This window comes from Doryrhamphus excisus, linkage group LG2 (assembly GCF_037039965.1).
Source record: "Doryrhamphus excisus strain RoL-2023G ecotype Guam linkage group LG2, RoL_Dexc_Guam_v1.1, whole genome shotgun sequence".
Taxonomy (NCBI): domain Eukaryota; kingdom Metazoa; phylum Chordata; class Actinopteri; order Syngnathiformes; family Syngnathidae; genus Doryrhamphus; species Doryrhamphus excisus.
The window spans coordinates 13,675,505-13,701,780 of record NC_136358.1 but is presented as its reverse complement, the minus strand read 5'-3'; the positions used below and the strand labels follow the sequence as shown (position 1 = coordinate 13,701,780).

General features: G+C 41.9%; 1 protein-coding gene across 1 annotated transcript in view; it reads right to left on the bottom strand.

Annotated features, from left to right (window-relative positions):
* Positions 1–26,276, bottom strand: part of camk1da (calcium/calmodulin-dependent protein kinase 1Da) — a 49,663-nt gene that overhangs the window by 7,557 nt on the left and 15,830 nt on the right. The window contains exons 3-6 of the mRNA XM_058077367.2: positions 17,865–17,996; positions 9,785–9,859; positions 398–536; positions 3–129 (exon numbers count right to left, since the gene is read on the bottom strand). Coding sequence (XP_057933350.2) covers positions 3–129; positions 398–536; positions 9,785–9,859; positions 17,865–17,996 — 473 coding nt within the window. The remainder of the gene's footprint in view (positions 1–2; positions 130–397; positions 537–9,784; positions 9,860–17,864; positions 17,997–26,276) is intronic.

The window sequence follows — 26,276 nt, the reverse complement described above, 5'->3', positions numbered from 1 at the left end:
ACCAACATATCCCGGTGTTCCACATGCAGTGGACATGACATTACCGCTTCCCTCCATTTTGGAAAGGCCAAAGTCGCTGATCATGATCTTCGAACCATCGTTGGGATTAAAATACAGCAGGTTCTCTGGCTTCAGGAGAAATAAGATATGCAGACATGTTGGATGGTGAATTTGACAGTAGATACATAACATACTTAAAGATAATTGAAGACACACTAAAAGCTTTGTCAGACTAATAAACCAGCACACGCTGCCCTGACCCAACATGTGGTGAGCCGCTGCCCTTATTGCTGCAGTAAATCACTAGCTGTCAAGTAGGCACATACAGCATTTAAGAGGTGATAAGAGGTGTGTGTTTGTGTGTAAGGATGAGCAGGAAGATGTCTGTGCATGATACCTTCAGGTCTCGGTGTACGATGCCCATGTTGTGCAGGTAGTCCACTGCATCCAGTACTTGTCGGATGAGCGTGCTGGCGTCTTTCTCTGTGTAGAAGCCTTTTTCAACAATTCGGTCAAAAAGCTCGCCGCCTGACACCCTGCAGAATGAAAGCATACATGATCATGTAAAAGATGAATTGGTTGTTTCTTTCAGGGAAAAATGCAAAATACTGTGATGCCACAAGACCACCGAAAAATGTAAGGCAACTAAAGACACCTTGGAGAATGATATTGTAAATAATGGGTAGAATAGGCATTTTGTGACTTAGTGTTTTTGGAATAGTATGTCCATAAAATGCAAAGCACTACTGTCAGAGGATCTTTGACTCGCTTTAACTACCTTGTAGTAGTTAAGATAAATGTTACGCCATTATTATTCTCAAAAATAATAATAGTAGTGAAGGAAGATGTATTTTGTTTCTTGAAAATGTGGCCTCCTAAAAAAATTTTCCCTACTGTTGGGAAACATAGTGCAGGCGCATAGCACCACCTTCTGGAAAGCTCAAACACAAAAAGGTGCAATTCCATTCATTCATTTTCTACCGCTTATCCTCACGAGGGTCGAGGGTGTGCTGGAGCCTATCCCAGCTGTCTTCGGGCGAGAGGCACGGTACACCCTGGACTGGTCACCAGCCAATCACAGGGCACATACAGTGAAGAAAATAAGTATTTGAACACCCTGCTATTTTGCTATTTCTCCCACTTAGAAATCATGGAGGGGTCTGAAATTTTCATCGTAGGTGCATGTCCACTGTGAGAGAGATAAACTAAAAAGAAAAATCCAGAAATCACAATGCATGATTTTTTAACAATTTATTTGTGTGATACAGCTGCAAATAAGTATTTGAACACCTGAGAAAATGAATGTTAATATTTGGTACAGTAGCCTTTGTTTGCTATTACAGAGGTCAAACGTTTCCTGTAGTTTTTCACCAGGTTTGCACACACTGCAGGAGGGATCTTGGCCCACTCCTCCACACAGATCTTCTCTAGATCAGTCAGGTTTCTGGGCTGTCGCTGAGAAACACGGAGTTTGAGCTCCCTCCAAAGATTTTCGATTGGGTTCAGGTCTGGAGACTGGCTGGGCCATGCTAGAACCTTGATATGCTTCTTACGGAGCCACTCCTTGGTTTTCCTGGCTGTGTGCTTCGGGTCGTTGTCATGTTGGAAGACCCAGCCACAACCCATCTTCAATGCTCTGACAGAGGGAAGGAGGTTGTTCCCCAAAATCTCACAATACACAGCCCCAGTCATCCTCTCTTTAATGCAGTGCACTCGTCCTGTCCCATGTGCAGAAAAACACCCCCAAAGCATGATGCTACCACCCCCATGCTTCACAGTAGGGATGGTGTTCTTCGGATTGTACTCTTCATTCTTCTTCCTCCAAACACGCTTATTGGAATTATGACCAAAAAGTTCTATTTTGGTCTCATCTGACCATAAAACTTTCTCCCATGACTCCTCTGTATCATCCAAATGGTCATATGCAAACTTAAGACGGGCCTTGACATGTGCTGGTTTAAGCAGGGGAACCTTTCGTGCCATGCATGATTTCACATCATGACGTCTTAGTGTATTACCTACAGTAACCTTGGAAACGGTGGTCCCAGCTCTTTTCAGGTCATTGACCAAGTCCTGTCGTGTAGTTCTGGGCTGATTCCTCACCTTTCTTAGAATCATTGAGACCCCACGAGGTGATATCTTGCATGGGGCTCCACTCCGATTGAGATTGACCGTCATGTTTAGCTTCTTCCATTTTCTAATGATAGCTCCAACAGTGGACCTTTTTTCACCAAGCTGCTTGGTAATTGCTCCGTAGCCCTTTCCAGCCTTGTGGAGGTGTACAATTTTGTCTCTGGTGTCTTTGGACAGCTCTTTGGTCTTCGCCATGTTACAAGTTAAAGTCTTACTGATTGTATGGGGTGGACAGGTGTCTTTATGCAGCTAACGACCTCAAACAGGTGCATCTGATTCAGGATGATACATGGAGTGCAGGTGGACTTCTAATGGGCAGACTAACAGGTCTTTCAGGGTCAGAATTCTAGATGATACACAGGTGTTCAAATACTTATTTGCAGCTGTATCACACAAATAAATTGTTAAAAAATCATGCATTGTGATTTCTGGATTTTTCTTTTTAGTTTATCTCTCTCACAGTGGACATGCACCTACGATGAAAATTTCAGACCCCTCCATGATTTCTAAGTGGGAGAAATAGCAAAATAGCAGGGTGTTCAAATACTTATTTTCTTCACTGTATAGACAAACAACCATTCACACTCACATTCATACCTATGGACAATTTGGAGTCGCCAATTAATCTAGCATGTTTTTGGAATGTGGGAGGAAACCGGAGTAGCCGGAGAAAACCCATGCATGCATGGGAGAATATGCAAATTTCACACAGAGATGGCCGAGGGTGGAATTGAACTCGGGTCTCCTGAGGCCTGCATGCTAACCACTTGGCCGTGCAGCAAGGTGAAATTTAAACCATAATATTGAAAGACACATGCAAGCATTAATGTGCACAATCACCGCTGACACACAAGGGCAAACACGTACACACACATATGCGGCGGCAAGAGGCTGATATATTTGCGGCGTGTTGCCAAAGTGACAGATCAGATTAGTGCTTGTTAAACACCTAACTTGTTTTTTCATTAATTGCTAATCCTCTCTTCAAAGAAGCCTTAAGGAGACTTATTTGGCTTCAGAGGCAGTCACGGGCTAAATACAAACATAGCGGCTTGTGCACACACATGCATATGCTCTTCAATGCACCACCACATACAGTGCATCCGGAAAGTATTCACAGCGCTTCACTTTTTCCACATTTTGTCATGTTACAGCCTCATTCCAAACTGAATTAAATTAATCTCTTACCTCAAAATTCTACACAAAATACTCCATTATGACAATGTGAAAAAAGGTTTTTTTGACATGTTTTGAATTTATTAAAAATAGAAAACAAAAAAATCACATTTACATAAGTATTCACAGCCTTTGCCATGAAGCTGAAAATTGAGCTCAGGTGCATCTTTTTTCCACTGATCATCCTTGAGATCTTTCTACAGCTTAATTGGAGTCCACCTGCAGTAAATTCAGTTGATTGGACATGATTTGGAAATATAATAACTGTCTATATAAGGTCCCACAGTTGACTGTGCATGTCAGAGCACAAACACCAAGCATGAAGTCAAAAGAACTGTCTGTAGACCTGCGAGACAGGATTGTCTTGAGGCACAAATCTGGGGAAGGATACAGAAAAATTTCTGCTGCTTTGAAGGTCCCAATGAGCACAGTGGCCTCCATTATTCGTAAATAATAAACGTTTGGAACCACCAGGACTCTTCCTAGAGCTGGCCGGCCTTCTAAACTGAGCGATCGGGGAAGAAGGGCTTTAGTCAGGGAGGTGACCAAGGCCCCGATGGTCACTCTGTCAGAGCTCCAGCGTTCCTCTGTGGAGAGAGGAGAGCCTTCCAGAAGGACAACCATCTCTGCAGCAATCCACCAATCAGGCCTGTATGGTAGAGTGGCCAGGTGAAAGCCACTCCTTAGTAAAAGGAACATGGCAGCCCGTCTGGAATTTGCCAAAAAGCACCTGAATGACTCTCAGACCATGAGAAACAAAATTCTCTGGTCTGATGAGACAAAGATTGAACTCTTTGGTGTGAATGCCAGGCGCCATGTTTGGAGGAAACCAGGCACTGCTCATCACCAGGCCAATACCATCCCTACAGTGAAGCATGGTGGTGGCAGCATCATGCTGTGGGGATGTTTTTCAGCAGCAGGAACTGGCAGACTAGTCAGGATAGAAGGAAAATGAATGCAGCAATATATAGAGATATCCTGGATGAAAACCTGCTCCAGAGCACTCTTGACGTCAGTAGACTGGTCATGTACCTTGACCATATAGACAGTAGACATTAGCACACAGCCAAGATCTCAAAAGATTGGCTTCAGAACCACTCCGTGAATGTCCTGGAGTGGCCCAGCCAGAGTCCAGACTTGAATCCGATCGAACATCTCTGGAGAGATCTGAAAATGGCTGTGCACAGACGTCTCCCATCCAACCTGATGGAGCTTGAGACTTATTGCAAAGAAGAATGGGCAAAACTGCCTAAAGATAGGTGTGCTAAACTTGTGGGATCATATTCAAAAAGACTTGAGGCTGTAATTGCTGCCAAAGGTGGATCAACAAAGTATTAAGCAAAGGCTGTGAATACTTATGTAAATGTGATTTTTTTGTTTCCTATTTTTAATAAATTCAAAACATGTCAAAAAATCTTTTTTCACATTGTCATAATGGAGTATTTTGTGTAGAATTTTGAGGTAAGAGATTAATTTAATACAGTTTGGAATGAGGCTATAACATGACAAAATGTAGAAAAAGTGAAGCGCTGTGAATACTTTCCGGATGCACTGTAACTGCATGGTTCCCTTCATGTTTGCATAAGGAGAGCTTGGTCATCCCACAGGAAAACCCACACAATACACATGCAAGAGCAGGGCCATCGCAAGCCGACAAACACAGAGACTGAGATTCTAGTAGTCTGTGACCAAAAACGCTCTGGGTACTCCGGGTTTCCTCCCACATTCCAAAAACATGCTAGGTTAATTGGCCACTCCAAATTATGGTATGAATGTGAGTGTCAATGGTTGTTTGTCTATATGTGCCCTGTGATTGGCTGGTGACCAGTTCAGGGTGTACCCCACCGCTCGACCAAAGACAGCTGGGATAGGCTCCAGCACCCCCGCAACCCTCGTGAGGATAAGTGGTAGGAATTGAATGAATGACTGAATGAATGTTTTTGGAATGTGGGAGGAAACCAGAGTACCCGGAGAAAACCCACATACGGGGACATGCAAACTCCACACACAGATGCCCGAGGTGGGAATCGAACCCAGGTCACCTTGCTGCCAACCACTCACCACCATGCAGCGGTGTTTACCTCTAAATTTTTATTTAGTCTGGAGCCCCCAAGTGATTTCAAGGCAAGTTTCATCACTTTTGTACCCTACAAAATGGGGCCTTCCTCTTTAGTTTTCATCTATTTCATCTGGGGAAATTGCTTTCACTTTTGGATTTTTCTTGTCAGAACGCATTGCTCACAATGTGGACTGATTTTTTCCCCCTGGTTTTAAAGCAGGGAATTCTCACAGTGACGGTGACGCTGTGTCATTAAATGATAGCATGTACGAGTGTAGTCATTTAAGAGGCTGTTTCCATGCTCTCATGTTGATAAATAATAAGGGCAATCATCTCAGGATGGACGCCTTCTTATGTAAGCCTGTGTACACAAAAGAGTGAAGGACTATTGACACAGATACACTTTGCGCAATTAAAAGAAGTTATGCCTGAACAAAAGCTGCTAAACACACACACACAAGCATAAGAGATGCACATTGTTGAGCATAATAATTGTGTGGCTGCAGTGATGAACCGCAAACCTTCTTTGTTCACACAGGCTCCAGATAATATTCAGTCAGTGCACAAACTATGATAACAATTATTGTATTGAACTCTTAACCTGTGAAACGATAACCTGATTAGGACTGAGAGTCAAACAGATTTTATTGGGGTATTTATTCTGACTGATTCTGACTGAGGTAAATTGAATGCTGTCGACTGGAAAGTATGACTTTTTCCCCAATGAGGTGTTGATAATTCCCCGATGCTCTTATTGCTGACATGCTGAGAAGGATTCTGTCACTGAGCGAAAAATACCAATTATTCATATGACATCAGAGCATCATATCATAGACATTGTGTAAATATGCTGCCTATGGGCTAAGGGCAGTAAAAGGTGTACATTGGAGCTCTCTGGTTTGACAAGTGTTTTGCTTGTAAAAAGTAATAGCTCACTTATCCCAAATGATATACACATTTAGTTACTGCATTTCATTTGAATCTATTGCTTGACATACTAAGAGCAATTTTGACAGCAACATTATTTCGGAACAAGCCTACAATACAACCATATAGTCATAGCTATGAGGATTTGACATTTTTCTAATAAAATTTGATATGCTTGGAAGACAATTTGTGTGCCGTTTTTGTTATGATTTACATATAAAGTAATTCATCACACAAACGACATCAGTAGCCCACACCGCACTGAATGGCATCGATTTTCATAGCAGCATGGACTGATTGCTTCCATGCGGTGTCACAGCTTACATAAGCCGAGTGGGGAACAAAGCAAACGCTGTCACGCTGCATTGATCTGCTGTGCTACAACTCTGTGTAAAACATAAAACAACTCCTTGGTGCCGGCTGGAATTTTAAAGTCGAAATACATGTGCACATTTATGACAAATTGGATGACTTTCCTTTCTGTAATACGTTTGGAAAAGGGCTGCTGGTGTATAGGCTTGAATTTAAGAGTTTACTGTCAGTCTGAAATAATAACACAAATGCTTTATGGCACATCAAATATGCTGGGTTGCGGCGGCGCTACAGCCGAGTGCAGCCTGCAGCACAAAGGCCAGATCAAATGGGATTTGATTTGATTTTGTTTTCTTATTTTGCTGCTTGACCAGAGAGCAAGATGAGAAGTGTGTTCCATGAGAATTTGGCTTTACTCCATCTGATCAAGATGAGATCATCTCGTTAGGAGTTAAGACGGGCATTCAAAGAAATGTGCTTTCATCATTTGATTTGGCAGAACTAACTGCCTGGGTGAAACAAAAATATGCTGTTAAATACTACATTACAGCACTAATAGTCATCAAAGCTAAGCTTATAAGCTTTGATGACTATTAGTGCTGTTAGCATTTTGCCATAAGCATCATATGTGATGCTTATGGCAAAATGATGCTACAAGCAGTCCGTTCCAGACTCTGGAACATCATGCAGACTCAATACGCTCACAACGACAGCATGTGCTAACGAAATAGCAGGAGCGATGTCGCCCATGTGGCAACCCCCCCACCAAAGTCAGAAAGATGCTGCTGAGTGCAAAATCTCCCATGCACAAATCCCCCGCTGTGGCTCACAACCAGTGAAGTTCAACTTCCGTGCTCAAAATGTTTGCGATGATATTTGTGGGTCGATCTGCCCTTAGTACATTCACTATTCCATTCGACCTTGTACGTAGCTATGGCTAGTGTGGTGTGCTGACCCATGAACAGATGGAAAAAAACAGCAAGCAAACTAAATTCCAAGTGAGCAGGTGGAGGGAAAGAGATGATGGTGATGGAAATGAGGTGTGAAAGCGAGGAGAAAAAAACGGCAGGAAAAAATGAAGGCAGATGGTGAAATAAAGGTGAGAAATGAGAAATGCATTTTTGGGGTAATTTGACCTAGCATCTGGGTGGAGTACATAATGTGGTTGAAACTACACAGAATAGGAATTCATTCAATACAGCACTTGGGTAGAATACGTAACCAATATACGTAGTTGAAAGAACAGAGAATAAAATTATTTTGACCCAGCATTTGGGAATACTATAACCAATACACGTAGTTGAAACAACCAAGAATTATAATTACTTTGACCCAGCATTTGGGTGGAATATCTAGCCAATATTGTAGTTAAAATAATCCAGCATTGTAATTATTTCGACTCAGCATTTGGGTGGAATATATAGCCAATATATGTAGTTAAAACAACCCAGCATTGTAACTCATCTGCTGGGTTAAAATAGACCAACCCAGCATGCTGGGTCAAAAGACCTTACGTTGGGCTGGTGCTATAGTAACCCTTCTGTTGGGTTAAAGTGTTATTTCTAAAGCATCATTTATGAGTGTGTGCTGATAGAGATACACATGGACAACGAAGCAGTGGTTCGGTCTATTCAAAGAACGTCTTAGCTAATTTCAAACCATTTCACTCGCCACGTTTACATGAGGAGTTTCTCCTCTTTCCGAATGACCTTTCTGCAAACATGGAAAGGAATATTCCAATCTCCTGTCTACATGTGCCGCTATAATCAAACAGAATAGTCAATGGGGCATGCGCAGTAAATCGTAAACATCAACATCACGTGATACCGGCTTCCCTGAGTTTTTCTTTCACTTGTTGGAATAACTCTGTATTGCCAGTTTTTTGTTCGTCCAGTCTTGAAATTTAGTTTGAATCAAAAACAAACTTTCCGCAGCAGTTCAGTGCTGATTGCTCGCCTCCATTTTTAAAACTGAAGAACATCTCGAGTTGCGTGTTATGTCAAATCTGAGCATGCGCTGAAAGAACACGCCCAAGATAAATTTAAACAGGAAAAGATCCAATTCACTCTTGCTAATAGTTTAAATTAAACATGTTTTATATTGATATATATGTTCTTTTTAAATAAAAACTGGACTTGTGAATAAAGTATAGAAGGGTTTAGATTCTGTTCCACAGATGGCGGAAAAACACACGAAAGCTGCATAAACAACAGAAGAACAACATGACAAAGAAGAATGCACCCTGACAACTTTCCATGTGAGTGGGTACAAGATACCTCAATTGGATTGGGGAAAGGAATATTCCATCCTGTGAATCCGATTATATGTTCATTCGGATTGGCACTTCTCTTTTGGAATGAGGTTTATACAAAGGTTCAATTCTTTCTGTTTGAGCAAATAAACCGAATGCAATTGGAATATTTGGGTCCATGTATGTACAGTGGCTTCTGACTCTACCCCTCAAAAGGCCACTGATAATAGAAAGGCATGTGTACCAAATCGAAACCTAGAGTTAAAGAGATGACAAGCTTAAGTTGTAAAAGTCTATTGGAGGTTTCTAGGAAAAGACAGGCAGCAAACAGAGGTACTCTGTTAATTGGCTAATGAAAAGAGGAAAGTCTAATCCCACTAAGGGCTTTCAGTGTAGTCAACTGAAGGATCTGAATTACAGCATCCTGTTTTACCACTATCAATGGTAAACAAAAGAACATTTCAATGACAGCGCCGGTGCACACAATTCCTAAAATGCATCCCACAACGGCTTTTAAAATGAATCCAAACAGAAGCAAGTACCTATACCAAGATCTGTGATAATCTGTTGACGAGGAGCTACAAATAACATCACTGTTGTGTAATCATCCACCTTGGCTTCCACTGCACTTGTTTTACTGAAATGTTTCCACAGTGTTTCCAAGTGCCAGTCCAACTTTTCTTCTTATGTAAGCCTTCAGAGGAGGTCAGTAGGCCACCTATGGGTGAACCACAGGCTATCCTGCTTGGCTCTAACGCTGACATTTGTGTATTGCACGTGAGAGAACAAGCCTGCTTTTCGTGTATGTGTTCTTGATGAAAAGTTGCCATGTACGACTTACTGTGTTGCACGTTGAGCGTGTTTGACACAAATACACCAACAACCATAACCATATTTATATTCACGTCAATCCAACGTCAACTCACAGCTGCATGATGAGATAGAGGTGATCCGGACTCTCGTAGATATCCTCTAGCGCCACAATATTTTCATGTTTAATCCTGCAAAGACAAAGCAATTTGTTATTCAGCGTCTATATTCATATTGTCAACTAAATGAGTCATCTCTCTAATGAGGCAATAATGTTTCCCATTAAGATAGTGCTGTATTAATACACATAAAATAGAGTCATTCAGGCTTTATTTCTCCATGGCAAAGTCGCCTCATTGGCACAGACTGAGGCTCCTGGCTGCGCTTCATTATGCCCCCCCCCTCCCCATTGTATATCCGTCGCTATTGTCTGTCACATCTCTGCTGATTTCTCCATGGTTACAGCATCACAAGAGGCCAGGTTTGCCCGTAAAGGTAAGCCTGATTGTGTAGATGTGTGCATTTGTTATCCTAATACATCTGACACAACTGATTTACTGTACTTTGGGAGCACAGGTAATTCCCACAGGGTCTTGCCTTCCCACACACAAAGGCAAAGGCATTCCCAATAGGTACCCAGGTAAGTATCTAAGAGTCATTACGAGCGTATGATTGCTGCATTGGCAGCCCGCAGCGCCGTGATGTCAGTAATTCTTAGACGTGTAGACAAAGGAGTAAATACAGTGTGTGTGTGTCTCTGTGTATGTATTGAAGAGCTGCCCACAGGATAATGACAGCAAACAGCCACAGTGCATTTGGAAAAGCCCTCTCAGACGTGACACGAGTGGGTATTGATTCAAGGACTTGTGTTGTAGATTTGTGAATGGGAACCACGTGCAAAAGGCATCTATGATTTTGATTCTAAAAAAAACAAGTGTGATTCAAAATTTTAGTCAGAAAGATTTGTTTCTATTACAGGGTTTTCAAAGTGCAGCAGAGTGAGCCTCTGCTCATAATATAATACGTTTATAGTATCGGATGAATTACAATGTTTTGGAGCATATCGCCATGAGTGAAATTGGCCGATCACATACATGCAGTTGCAAATGTTTAAATGTACTACTGGCTATACTTTGGGTGAAAATGGCCAGGAGAAGCACATTTTTATTTTCATAGCTTATTTCAAGCCAATATGCTTGTTTTACCAGAACATTAACAACATGCTGGTATCCACGATGCATTTATTTCTCCTCTTCTCGCATTATGAACTGAATACCTGAATGAAAAGCAGTTTTGCCCGCCTTCTGAACCGCAGATGCAGCCAACTCCCTCTACTGCAGGGGTCTCAAACACGCGGCCCGCAGGCCAAATGTGGCCCGCAGGACACTAGTTTGATAGTTGAAGTTTAATGTTAGTGCAGCCCGCGCAAGTTTGATATGGATGCTGTATGGTATCATGTACCCAGAAAAAATTATTACGTTTGATTAATGTTCATGTTAAAGGTTAAATAACTGTTAATAGTTATCCTCCCTACCCATGTGGAAGTGGTAAGTTTTTTGTTAAGTTTAAAGGAAATGTGTCTCAAGACCCTGCAGTTGCGCAATATGTTGTAAATAAAAAAGTATAAATGTGATCATAGTCTTGTTTTGTCATGCCGACAGGGCTCTAATAATGCTTTGTTAATTTTAATCTGAAAAAAATCATTTGTCTACCCACCAACTATATGTGGTTTCTTAAGATTTTATTATTTGCCGTTTTATTAGGGCTCGAGCACTGACCAGTGCGAAAGCCCTATTGTAATCGTTCCGTTTTTTATTCTGACGAAAGGACGGCCATTTTGAGGGCCTCAACATGCCCGAAAACTCACCAAATTTTGCAAGCGCGTCAGGTCTGGCGAAAATTTCGATCTGGTGGGGGTCCCGAAAACAATGTTCCAAAATTGACTCTCTAGCGCCACCTTTAATTTTTGAAAAAATTGGCCCCCGCCACCAGTTTCACCTATCGTCACGAAACTTGGTGGAGACGTCTATCGTGACAGGACGGACCAAAAAGTCTCAAGAACCCATATTGGAAAACGAACAGGAAGTCGGCCATTTTGGATGGCGGCGGCCTTTTTCGTGCCAGAAGTTGGGGTCGTATCTCGACGAACTCCTCCTAGGGGGTTTGACCAAATGAGTCCGTTGTTGCATCAACGGACACTAGACGGATGGCCCACGTTAAATTGCGAAGGATTTTGGGATATTCCATACGATGTGGGCGTGGCACGCCCCCAAATTTTGCCCATTTTCATATGTCCGGGCCTTGCACGCTGAGCGTAACTGTAGACGTGAATAACTTGGCTCCACGTGGTCAGATCTTCATCATACTTGGTACATGTGATCATGGCCCCGCCCCGAAGGTCCCCGTAGGTCACTTCCTGATTTCGTCGCAGCGCCACCTATTGGCGACAGGCTAAAGGCGTGTCATCTACATGAGGCCTTTTCTGCCAGGAGATTCATCAGATGAACATCAGGGTCACAAGGTCACTGCCTGACAGCCTGGTGAAGCCTGTTGATGGACCATGATGCAGGAAAAGCGCACGTGGTGGGCGTGGCCTGGCGGCGAATGCTCAGGCCTCGCCATTTACATAGAAAAGGTCATCATTCGCCCGCAAAAGGTCGCATGGGCTTGAAAACTCATAGGGGGGGTCAGAATCCAGGCCTGAGCGGCCTGGTGTGGCCCCCATATGAAACCAAGCCAAATTGACTCACTAGCGCCACCTAGAAGTTTTAAAATAATTATCCCTCGCCTCCCGTTGCACGTATCGGCATGATTTTCGGAGGAGACATCACTCGTGACAGGACGCACAAAAAAGTCTCAATAACCCATGTTCTAAAACCAACAGGAAGTCGGCCATTTTAGGTGGCGGCGGCCATTTGGGGGCGGATGTATGGGTCGTATCTCGACGAACTCCTCCTAGGGGGTTTGACCGAATGAGTCCGTTGTTGCATCAACGGACACTAGACGGATGGCCCACGTTAAATTGCGAAGGATTTTGGGCCGCTCCATAGGATGTGGGCGTGGCACGCCACCAAACTTTGACCATTTCATATCTGGCCCTGCCTGGTGTCTGGCCTTGCCTTGAAGCAATGTACATCAAAGTCAATACACAGTTTGACTGACAGACTGATGAAGTCAGTTGATGGACTATGATGTGTGTAAAGCACATGTGGGGGGCGTGGCCACGGCGAATGGTCATCCTTCGCCATTGACCATCAAAAGGTCATCATTTGCCTGCAGAAGGTCACATGCTGCTGAAATCTTAAACGTGAGGCCTTAATCCAGGCCTGAGCGCCCTGGTGGTGCTCCCATGTGACACCAATCTAAATTGACACACTAGCGCCACCTAGAAGTTTCAATTCATTATCCCTCGCCACCCGTTACACGTATCACTATGATTTTCGGTGGAGACGTCTATCATGACAGGACGCACCTAATGCTCCAGAAGCCATGTTCAAAACACAGCGCCACCAACTGGTGGAAATGTATATCTGCCGTAACTTCCTGATTCATGGTCAGATTGTCTTGAAATTTTTTTTGGTGTGTTGGGTCAATCTCTGGTCTGTTATACTGTGTGTACATAGACTCTATAGCGCCACCAACTGGTGGAAATGTATATAGCCGTAACTTCCTTCCACATGGTCGGATCAAGCCCAAATTTTTTCTGGTGGTTTGGGGTACCCTCTGGTCTATGACTGTGTGTGTACATACACTGTATAGCGCCACCAACTGGTGGAAATGTATATAGCCGTAACTTCCTTCCACATGGTCGGATCAGGCCACAAATTTTTCTGGTGGTCTGGGGTACCCTCTGGTCTATGTCTGTGTGTGTACATAGACAGTATAGCGCCACCAACTGGTGGAAATGTATATAGCCGTAACTTCCTTCCACATGGTCGGATCAAGCCCAAATTTTTTCTGGTGGTTTGGGGTACCCTCTGGTCTATGACTGTGTGTGTACATACACTGTTTAGCGCCACCAACTGGTGGAAATGTATATAGCCGTAACTTCCTTCCACATGGTCGGATCAGCCCCAATTTTTTTCTGGTGGTTTGGGGTACCCTCTGGTCTATGACTGTGTGTGTACATAGACTGTATAGCGCCACCAACTGGTGGAAATGTATATCTGCCGTAACTTCCTGATTCATGGTCAGATTGTCTTGAAATTTTTTTTGGTGTGTTGGGTCAATCTCTGGTCTGTTATGCTGTGTGTACATAGACTCTATAGCGCCTCCAACTGGTAGAAATGTATATAGCCGTAACTTCCTTCCACATGGTCGGATCGGGCCCAAATTTTTTCTGGTGGTTTGGGGTACCCTCTGGTCTATGACTGTGTGTGTACATAGACTCTATAGCGCCACCAACTGGTGAAAATGTATATAGCCGTAACTTCCTTCCACATGGTCGGATCGGCCCCAACTTTTTTCTGGTGGTTTGGGGTACCCTCTGGTCTATGACTGTGTGTGTACATAGTCTCTATAGCGCCACCAACTGGTGAAAATGTATATAGCCGTAACTTCCTTCCACATGGTCGGATCGGCCCCAAATTTTTTCTGGTGGTCTGGGGTACCCTCTGGTCTATGACTGTGTGTGTACATAGACTCTATAGCGCCACCAACCAGTGGAAATGTATATCTGCCGTAACTTCCTGATTCATGGTCAGATTGTCTTGAAATTTTTTTTAGTGTGTTGGGTCAATCTCTGGTCTGTTATGCTGTGTGTACATAGACTCTATAGCGCCACCAACTGGTGGAAATGTATATAGCCGTAACTTCCTTCCACATGGTCGGATCGGGCCCAAATTTTTTCTGGTGGTTTGGGGTACCCTCTGGTCTATGACTGTGTGTGTACATACACTCTATAGCGCCACCAACTGGTGGAAATGTATATCTGCCGTAACTTCCTCCCACATGGTCGGATCTGCTCGAATTTTTTTCTGGTGGTTCGGGGTACCCTCTGGTCTATGACTGTCTGTGTACATAGACTGTATAGCGCCACCAACTGGTGGAAACGTATATCCACCGCAAGTACCTACCGCGCGGTCTGATCGTCGTGAATTTTTTTACGGCGGTTCGGGGCGTCGGACGGGACGTGACCGCGCACCCGCCTCGCCGCCGGTGTCGCCCCCTCCTGGCGGAAAATTGCAAGTGCCGTGACTCCCTTACCGCTTATCCCATCGCCGCGGTTTTTTGTACGGCCCGGTCGCGCGCGCACCCCCGACCCGTGCGAACCCCCGACCCGCGCGTACCCCCGACCGCGTCGGGGTGCTCGAGCCCGCTCATCACTGCTTGCAGTTTTAATTATTATTATTATTATATTTATTTATTACTGATTAATTTATTTTCTTTATTCTTGATTTGTTTATTTATTTTTCATTTTATTTTGTGCAGAAAATAAAAATCAAGATATTTGAGAACAGTGGAATGTTTTATCAGAGCTTTTATTGTAGAAAGTCAGAACCAAAGCACTGAAAAAGTTTGTATGTTTTTCTGTTTTTAATAAATGTGTTTGTTTTTTTTGGAAAACCTGATGCGGCCCAGCCTTGCCCAGACCCTAGCTCCAGTGGCCCCCAGGTAAATTGAGTAGGGTCTCAAACCCCTGCTATACTGTGTCCGGAGAGGAGACAAAATGTTGGATGCACTCGTCTGTCAGTTTGGAACCACTGCTTAAATCAGTGTGCACAACGCGTTTGCAAGGGTGGCGCAAATGCTCACTCGTCACGGTCCACGTGAGCTGTACGCTCTCATTAGACAGCCAAACTGGGCAAGTGCCGAGACTGACGTGCACCCATCGTGGAGTTATGGTGGTTGCAGACGTCACACATGTCACACGTCATAAGCAGCCCCGCACACAACAAAAGTTCCTCCTGCACTAAGATTGCTACATCGTGTCTGCATGCTTCCAAATCCGTATTGTGGTGATACCCCAAATCTTGATGATCATATCACACACCCTGCCAAGTTCTCGCCCCCCAAATGCCTCACCAATCTAAATCCAGTCGAAAAGCTAGCCAATTTGTTACCAATGAATAAAAGTGCTTCACAATTTGAGTGTGCATTTCGTTGTATGGCTTAAGCCAGGGGACAGCAACCCATGGCTCCAGAGCCACATGTGGCCCTTCAGCTTCTTTGTTGCGGCTCCCTTTGCAACACCCGAGTGGGAAAAATGCACGTCTTTGTTTAAAAAAAAAACAACTTTGTGTGAGACCTTGAACGCATCCTGGCTGAGTTCTGACTGCTGATTGGATGAGCACGAGGATTATGGAGGACCAAAACTGCCAAAATAATAAATAAATAAATAAATAAATAAAAGTGGAAATAAAAACAAAAATGAAAAAATTAAATACAAAAAATAAATATAAATGGAAATAAAAACAAAATTTTTTATTTTTATTTTTGAATCTTGTTTTTATTTTTGTATTTATTTTTGCTTTTATTTATTGATTTATTTATGTATATATTTTTTTATTTTTGTTTTTATTTCCATTTATATTTATTTTTTGTATTTAATTTTTTGATATATATTTTTTTCATTTGTGTTTTTATTTTCACTTTTATTTATTTATTTATTTATTATTTTGGCAGTTTTGGTCCTCAGAAATACAGAAGGAAAAACTATTCAAATGAGGGGGCGGTCCTAAGTGTGTCTTGGGTTGAACTGTTCGCCTATTGGTTGATCGACATGTAAGTGCGAAAATTGACTAGGTATGCCTGCAAACAGCCACAGCAAGAGGAAGTCACCACACCACTCTCGTCCGATTCGTCCGAAGTTGAAGCTTGTGAAAGCAGAAAGTAAAGAAAGAGTCAACACACCTGAACTGGAATTAAGTAAAAGCGTAACACATCAGCTGTTTCATACTTACCACGTTCCAAATCATCCAAACGGTTGGCAGCGTCCCTGAGAAGCTCGGACACCGACTTCCTGGTGGACCCCGCCATTATTGTCCCGGTAAATGTATACTTTTCTCCCTGTATACTTCCTCTTGCTGTGGCCGTTTGCAGGCATACCTAGTCGATTTTCGCACTCACATGTCGATCAACCAATAGGCGAACAGTTCAACCCAAGACACACTTAGGACCGCCCCCTCATTTGAATAGTTTTTCCTTCTGCATTTTTATGAGGACCAAAACTGCCAAAATAATAAATAAATAAATAAATAAAAGTGAAAATAAAAACAAAAATGAAAAAAAAAATCAAAAAATTAAATACAAAAAATAAATATAAATGGAAATAAAAACAAAAATAAAAATATATATACATAAATAAATAAAAACAAAAATAAATACAAAAATAAAAAACAAGATTCAAAAATTAAATTTTTTTAATTTTTGTTTTTATTTCCATTTATATTTATTTTTTGTATTTAAGTTTTTGATTTTTTTTTCATTTTTGTTTTTATTTCCACTTTTATTTATTTATTTATTTATTATTTTGGCAGTTTTGGTCCTCCATACGAGGATGAGCCAACAGGATGCTATTCAGTTCTCTCTCACAGAGGTAAACATGGCGGGAAAAACTAATACTTTCCCAGAGCTATTTGACATTTCTATAAAATAAATTACAGATAAATAAAAATTAAAACCCTACTAGTTGGCATCCCTTACACATTCTTCTATTCTCTTCTTAGACTTTAGGAGACCTTCTTTTAATGTTTTGTGGCTCCAGGCTCTTTTTCTTTAGTGGGCAAGGGTGTAAATTGGCTCTTTTCAGTAAAGGTTGCCGACCCCTGGCTTAAGGTTTGTAGCTTTTCATAGAAGACTTGTATCGTTTTATATTGTCATATAGTGATACACCAGAAAAATATCATCCAGATAGAAAGAAAAATCAATGATGACATGTTTATATTGTTTTTTGTATTGTATAGTGATGTTTCAGTATGTGGCCCTATGTGGGAAAAAGGATAGACACTGCTTTTGAAGCATGTCCGTTCATAATGTTGCATAAAAAGCTTTTACAGAGCACAGCGTCGAGTCATTTTAGTTGATAGATGTTTTAGTCATAATGTATATTGGAACAAATGAGGGAAGATGTGGATTGTGACCCAGGGGTGGTGGATGGAGGGACTTATGGTGCATGGCAAAGATCCATAGGGAGTCACAGTTGCCAAAGTAACCATGAATTAGATGGCTCACAGTTGTGTGTGTTGCAGCACTCACTTCCTCAGCACGGCAATCTCATTCTCAATGCTGCTCTCTTTCCCCTTCAGAGCCTTTTTTGGGATGCACTTCACCGCAAACATCCGACCCGTCAGCTTCTCCTGGGCTAGGACCACCTCGGAAAAGGCTCCTCTGTGAAGACAACATCTGATTCAATATTTTGGTCACCAAACTATTACAAAGGCCTGTAATAGCAGTATTATTCACACAATAAGCATTAACTCATTTAAATGGACATATTTAAATATGCAGAAAAACATTTATTGGTTTGCTTAGTGTCACCACGGTTACAGCTGTGATCGACAGCCAGTTCTCAAAACTTTCGTCAAACTGGGCCGAAGGAACAAAGTGAGTGGAACGGCTTCTGATGGAGGAAATTAGCATTTTAATTACTGATTCACTGGAGGCATTTAACTCACAGACGCAAATTTGAAATATCCATGACACAAATATCGAAAGCAAATGAAATGGAATTGAAATTCAGCCATGTCTTAATGTGTGTTCTGGGAAGTGTGTGCTATACCAAGAAAATAAGCAGGCTGCTGAATGAAAATGAGTCCATTGTGACCAAGTTGCTGACTCCACCATGTTATTAATTTGCCACCAAAGTACACATCTTTCCATCCTGAACGCCTCAATATTCAATTCTTCTCTCTTCATTTTATCAGTGAGCCTGTCTGGAGCAGACACAGTTGCTGTTATAGTTTGCACTATTTGGTTTACATTTACAATCATGTCATTAACCAAGCAATTCACGTTAATTAAATTGTTGGCTTTATGTTGGAATGGGATTTGTTATTGCTCCTTATGACAAGACTGATGACACTTAATATTAAGTATGGAAATGCATACAAACAACAAGAAATGCATGGTCACAAGGGGTGTAATTGTACAATTGCTACACCACGATTCAAACATCCCAACCTCACTGTAACGTGTTTTTTCATAAAGTAATTAAAGATTGCCGTTTCGTATTTACTGTTTAAATATTAGCCTAAATAACGCATTTACAAATACAAGCTAGAAACTGCCAGACAAGGCATTTATTGCACGTTCAAATTATCTTGCAACAGGCACAGTAATAATAATAATAATAATAACACAATAATCATAATAATAGCACAGGCAGGCAAGCTAAAACTCAACTCTGAACCTCTGACATCACTTCCTGTCCTCTACACATCTGTCCACCCGCCACTAAGGTCTGCTAGGGAACGCATTTACTGTGACACACACAAATAGGAGTTGCTTTAATCTTATTATATGTACTGTAATGGGTAACACAAATGTGAGTATATGAGTGTTATTTCATGTTTAGAGGGCTCTAATTATTTAAAAAAAACATATTTAGAAGACTTTAAACAGGTTTTCTACGCCATAAGTACAAAATTATAATCTTGACTCCTACTTTATGGCAATCCTTCCACTTTGCTCATTTGGTACACATTAGAAGTTGGAGACGTGTTTGTCGGGAGTTGGGAGATTGAAAATCCTATTCAGTTGTTAAAGTCTCCTGTTTGGGAACACTCAGTGAAATACATTAGTGGAGCGCTTAATCAGAAATGCATTCAAATGGATGGAGATCTGTTTTCCCACACAGACAAAGTCAAAAAAGATACATAACAGTTGTTATCATCGTGAATGACAAAACCATAAATTCAGGCATCATAGACAAATTCGATTGTCGTATAAACCGCTTGATAAACATTCAAGACATCATCTATTCTCTGAAATCACATTCATTTATTGTTCTCACTTGGGTGTGAAGATACGTGCTGGTTGTGTTTTTCGCTCCTTGCTTAGCGGAAATGTGCTGTTATGAATGAGACAAGTGTGTGTGTGTGTGTGTGTGTGTGTGTATGCCCCAAAAAGCCCAGACACTGATTAGAGTCAAGCACAATTGAGAAACCTCCTTCCTTCTCTGGTGTCACCTTTATTAAGTAAAACAACAGTCTTCCCTCAGCAGCACACACACACACACACACACGCACGCACACACACACACACACACACACACACACACAGAGAAAACAGAAGGTTTCCTGTACCACTTCTGTTCTCTCACACTTCTCAGAGACTACCTCGTTCTCATCTCACCTTCACCTCCTCCTTTGCCTCTCTCTATTTTTCTCTCTCGTGCCTCTTTGCCTCTCACCTGACGTTCAGCACATTTTTTACCGTGACAAGTGATCATGCTGCCGATTGCCCCTGGTAATGAGCCTTGGACTGAGACACACACACACACGCATGCATACACTGCACCTGCTTGCTCTGATAATGGTTGTTGTGGTTTTGGGTGACGTCAAATCCAGACAAAACAAGTGCGTGGGATGTAGTGTTTGCGCTGTAAAGGCACACACTTGCACATAAATGAGCATCTATTATAAAGCCAGAGCAGGCTGTATAGAATACATGAACACAATGCATGTAAACACAAAAAAACTGAAATGTAAATGTTTGGGCCCTCATATTCAAAGCAACAATATGCAGCCACTTTTGTATTACATTTTTAAAGAGCAGCATCTAAACCATACCGATGAGACACTGGCTGGAGAATAGCATCTCTGTCATTGCCATGGCAACCCAAGATCGCCTACTGTTGAGGTTAATAATATTGGTGGACTAGCCCGTACATCTGAAAGCATGCTTGTTTCATTGTTACAATCAGGGGTGTCATATTTGGCCTGCGACACATTTTTTTATGAACCGTCTGTATATTTTGTTAAATATAAAATTAATAACATGGGTCAGTACGTCTCAGTGCATGAGTGATGACTTCCTCCACAATTGCTAGCTCAGTGTGTCCGCGGTGTGGAATTATTTCCAAGTGTCGCCTTTGAATTGTATATAAGCAGTTCGCAATGAAAGTGCTGGTTATGCTAAGGGGGATTGGGTGTTTTCCTTTCATACGTCTAATCTAACATCTTTCATTCATGCTGCATTCATGGACGATATGCTGAATGAGCTCAGTTGATAATTTCACTGATCACAGTTGTCCAGAGTTTCAAACTTTATTTTATTCTTAGAGCGGTGTTTGTGCAACATCAAAATGTGCAGCTTTCCAAAGTGTATAGTTAACAGCATTATTTAATTAGATTGTACATTTATTCATCACTTGTTGATTCTAGGAAATTTTATTTTAGTTGACTGTTGGTAATTTTAATTATTATTTTGTTAAAATAAAATGTTAAAAATAACACTTTCCACAATTTTGGATTTTGCAGTTTTTATTTGTGAAATGTATCTGTTATCGGTATCTGAAAATTAGGCTTTATTATAATATTTATACTAGTGAGAAGTAGGTAGTGCTATGTTAGAATTGGGACACCATGGAAAGATTCCAGTCAGATAATGGACACGTCATACTCAACAAGCTATCAAGCTAGGATCAAAACGAGCAAACTGCTATCAGTGCTGCGCAAGCTTTTTCATAAATGGTGCATTCATGTGCATCACATAATGTTGCCACTCCATTCAGATACACTTGTAAATCACAGCAAACACACCCAAACATGCACATGGAGCCCAAAGTAGGTGATATTTACAAAACAACCACTTGTTGCTCATACAACAATAAGACAATGTTACATTTTCCCCTTTAATTTGCTATGAAATTAATATGCAGACTTAAACCAAGCATGTGTATATACATGTGTTTAGTAGTAAGTCTGTGAGGCATATTGAAGAGAGAGGGTTCTGAAGCTGAATCTAATATTATTACAACGGTCACTCTCATTGCAAATGTCTTTTATGGGCATCATTATGGGCATTACTTGTGAAATGTATGCCATTCACTGTGGTCACAAAAACACTCGAAAAGCTGGGATCTGATGTAAACTCAGTAGTTGCAAAATATTGAATATTGAATGAAGCAACTATAATGCAATTGCCTCATATGGATTGGCTAGGAGGGTAAAGCGGCATCACCTGACTGTCTAACAAGATCTTGTTGTTTCATGTAAAGGCCACCAACCATGGTAACCGTCAATAAGGATAACCGCTGATGTCACCATCCATGGAAATGATCATGTACTGTATGTCATTTGCCCTCACATGAAAACGCTCGTTGTGGCTGAATATCATGTCAAGCTCACCGCAATGAGGGAAAAAGGTCAGAAGAGAGAGAGAGGGGATAAGGTGAGGCAGAATGTGTGCTACTAAAAATGTAAATGAAGGTAAATCAATATAAAACGCTGGGCTCATAAACACACACATTCGCAGCATCACATGACCACAAGAGCAGGAAAATTGTAAGATCCATAAAATTACCCCCAGCCCAACCCCTACTATTCATATAATAATAGACCTGTCGGAGGAATGATTGATTGGAAGAAGATGGGATGGTACAACATCTGGAAGGTGAGCTAATATGCTCACCAGTGTACTTTATGTGTGTTTGTGTGTTGGCGGTTGATGAGCTGGCGGTCCCTGCTGCAGTTACCCACGGCAACGACAACTGCATTTCCTCCTGTATGAACCTGTGTAATTGTGTCGGTCGAGCTCCACTGCCTCCATCAGTGCATATATTTGCAGTTAGTGTGTGTGCATTTCTCTATCGAGCACACACACACACACACACACACACACACAGATAGAGCAGGAAGGACTAGGACAAGGTGACAGTGACACATTTAACATGAAGACTGACATATCAGTGCTTCTCATTTAATGCATTCAACCGTTTGGCGACATCATTCGCAAACATAAGATTAGCTTTCACTCTTATGCTGATGACACTCAGCTATATGTCCCATTAAAGTTAACTGACCCGCAGGACTGCTCTAATTTGGAGGCTTGTTTCATTGATATTAAACATTGGATGTCCTGTAACTTTTTACTCTTGAACCCTGATAAAACTGAGATGTTGATCATCGGCCCTGCTAAACAGAGCCGCCTGTTTAAGGACACCACTCTGAGTTTTGATAATAGCATAATTTCCCAAAGTGACTCTGTAAAAAATCTGGGTGTGATATTGGACCCGACTCTATCCTTTCATCAACACATTAAGAATGTTACTAAAACAGCATTTTTTCATCTTCGCAATATTGCGAAGATACAACCTATTCTATCCACTTCTGATGCAGAGACCCTAGTCCATGCATTTGTCACGTCTCGCCTTGACTACTGTAATGTACTGCTTTCTGGTCTTCCAATGGCAAGTCTCAAAAGCTTGCAGTTAGTACAAAATGCTGCAGCGCGACTTCTTACAAGGACACGTAAGTGTGACCATATTTCTCCAATACTAGCCAACCTGCACTGGCTCCCAGTTCATTTAAGATATGACTTTAAGGTACTGCTTCTGGTTTACAAAATATTACATGGGTTGGCACCTTTTTATCTGGTTGACCGAATTGTACCCTATGCTCCGTCTAGAAACCTACGCTCACAACACGCCGGTCTTTTGACTATCCCGAGAGCCAGAAAGAAGTATGTGGGCTCTAGAGCCTTTTCCATTCGGGCCCCAACGTTGTGGAATGCTCTACCTGTTAATATTAGAGCTGCTACCTCAGTAGAAATGTTCAAGTCCCGACTCATTTCTATACTTTAGCGTTTAGTTAAAAATATTCCCTGCCTGTTTTGACTGATTGTGTACGAAAGCACAATGACGCATCTTTCTTCTTCTTCTTGTTGTTACGTGATTAGCAATATGACTTCTTGAGGCCATTGCCATGATGTCTCGGTTTGTTTTTAAGCAGCTCACATATTTTTCTTTCTTGCACCCAGTTTAATTATGTAACCGAGTATGAGCAGCGCTGTTAATTTAAATGTCGTCAAGTAGCACTGAATTCAAAACTCAGTGAATGATGACTGGAGAATAGAGAAAAATGATGTGCGAACACACACGCCAGGGAGAGGAACCAGATTGCTTTCTGGGTTCATTGTGAAGTCACACACACACATGCAAGGAGGGATGATGCCAGTTGTGTGAATCTGCTCCTGCCATATCAATAATTAGCAGTTTAATCAAAGCGGTGGCAGTAGCCTCTGAATGGACATGCACACATGCAGAGACACACACAGAGCGAAGTGGCAAGAGGGCCCGATAATGACAGGGCACAGACAGAGATAACACGGTACTGACGTCACCCATATGAGCACACATGCTCCTTTGATTTCATGAGAACACAACGCAATCTGCTTTAATTGTGTATCATTGTCTTTCTACTCAATGAAACAATCCTTTGTCGCACACACATGCAAAGAGGGAGTGGATGAATGAGGCAGAGAGGGTTTGTTTTGTTGACTAGAAAGAAGAAGATGACATTCGTCGGGTTTTGTACTTTTAATGCCGCGTTTACACTTGTGGTTTGGTACTCAGGTCTGCAGAAAAAAAAATTGGAAAAATATGTCACTTTGGTGCGGTTCACTTAGCGTTCACACTGCTATTTTTGTCATTACAAACCATAATTCCATCTGCTGGGTTGAATTGGTAGGTTATGTACATCCATGTTCATCCTTTCATTAAATGGATTCAAGCAGGGGTTTACAAAGTACGTGCCAGGGGTCATTTGTGACATGTAAATAGGATAACTATGTAAAAATGATGTAATACACAAGGCACACATAGTGCTGTAAACAGACATACAGACGGAACCATGTGGAACACCAAAGCTATAGAAGAAGTAAAAAAAAACGCAGGTGCAGAAGGGAAGCCGTTATCAAAAAATACAATTTCTATGTACCCAGAACGTCATTTCCGTGGGGATGACAAGCTGAAATTATAAAATACTTCACACTTGGACTTCACTTTAAACTGTGAAGTCCAAACATGATATGCAGATTTAAGTTAGTGCCTGTGTGCTCGTATTGGATGGATTCAACTGCGATTGGCTGGGGACCAGTCCAGGGTGTAACCCACCTCTCGCCCAAAGACAGCTGGGATAGGCTCCAGCATACCCCTGCAACCCTAATGAGGATAAGCAGCATAGAAAATGAATGGCTGGATGGATAGCCTTCTTTTCCCAGACGTACGTATTTCTGTGTGGTGTATCAGTGATCCTGTGTCTGGATATTTTAACTCCAATTCAGTCATCAGGTCAGCGAGAGTTTGTAGCGCACAGAATGTAAACACCACCCATACATCAGTTTTTGTTCATGGGAAATATTCCTCCAACTTTCATCTTCCCTGATAGCTCTGAGACGTGGCGGGGAGCCATGCAGTTTTAGCGCATCACCAGGGATGCATTCACTGAGTCAGGGTTCCGTAAAGCTTGCTAGATGCAAGCATTTATTCATTCAGGTGCATTCTGAACTTTAATGAGTGCTATCTCCTATTATTACTTGAAATAAGTAACCAAAATAAAGTAAAGCAAGAAAAGTCATGAAACAACATGAATGGATGCATGCACAAATGTTTTCTTCATTCATCACTTTGTTTTCAACATTTGTTTCCACATGTGGAAAAAGTGCTTAGCTGAATCACTATGGCAACAGGAGGTTAGTCATGATGGGTGCAGATTCTATTACAGCAGCAATGGGGCATAAAAAGAGGACAACACAAACCACACACACACACTCCATTAGTAAAAACATTAACATGTAGAGTGAAATGAGGGGAAGAGACTTAAGAGACCCTTGTGTGTCTTTTCCGCTTTTTGGTGCACACATTCACACAGCTAGGCTTAAATAGCACTGTTGCCACGGCAGCAATTAAGAGCCAATTATAGTCTGTATGCTCACCGTGGATCCAATGGCAGGGGATGAAGATGAGAGAGAGACAGAGAGAGCGAGCGAGAGGGAGAAAGCGCTGAAAGAAAATGCCGGCACATTCTTCTATGTAATTATAAAACAAATCTGCACAATTGGCACATAGTTGGTCTCAAAGTGCGTAATTCAACCCATCGCCCAGATGGGGCGTCCAGAATGGGCTCGACTCTTACCAGCAGATGGAACATGCATGTGGAGCTCTGTAGGACAAAATTAAACATTAACAGAAAAACAACACGCAGAGCAGAATCATGGCAGGCCACTGTGTGCTGGTAAAGGAAACTGATGAATCAACGCATAGGACAGCTGTCAGATGCATGCTGAACTAAAAGAAAAATAAAGTTTAGCCCGGGGAGCTCATTACAATTGCGTAGGAGTAGGTGCCATTGTGGTTGGTGCGCTCATTTAGTGTCCTCAAGTAACAGCCATATCAAAACAGACATTTACCTTCTGACAGCAAACCATTTTCCGAGCCTTTTTTTTTTCCCCCCCGTGAGCAAAGGTGCATCTTAAGTAATGCGATTGTGGCATTTCATTGATGAAAAAGTGCAGGGGAGACCGCATGAAAGAATGATGACGCTCAGCGTCTGCTTTGTGTGCTCAGCCAAACCCAGCCAAGGATGAATTCACCATGGCAACAACCCTTAGCACCACTGGATGAAGGGAGGCTTCCCTTCTGTTTACATTTATCATCGTACCGGAAAA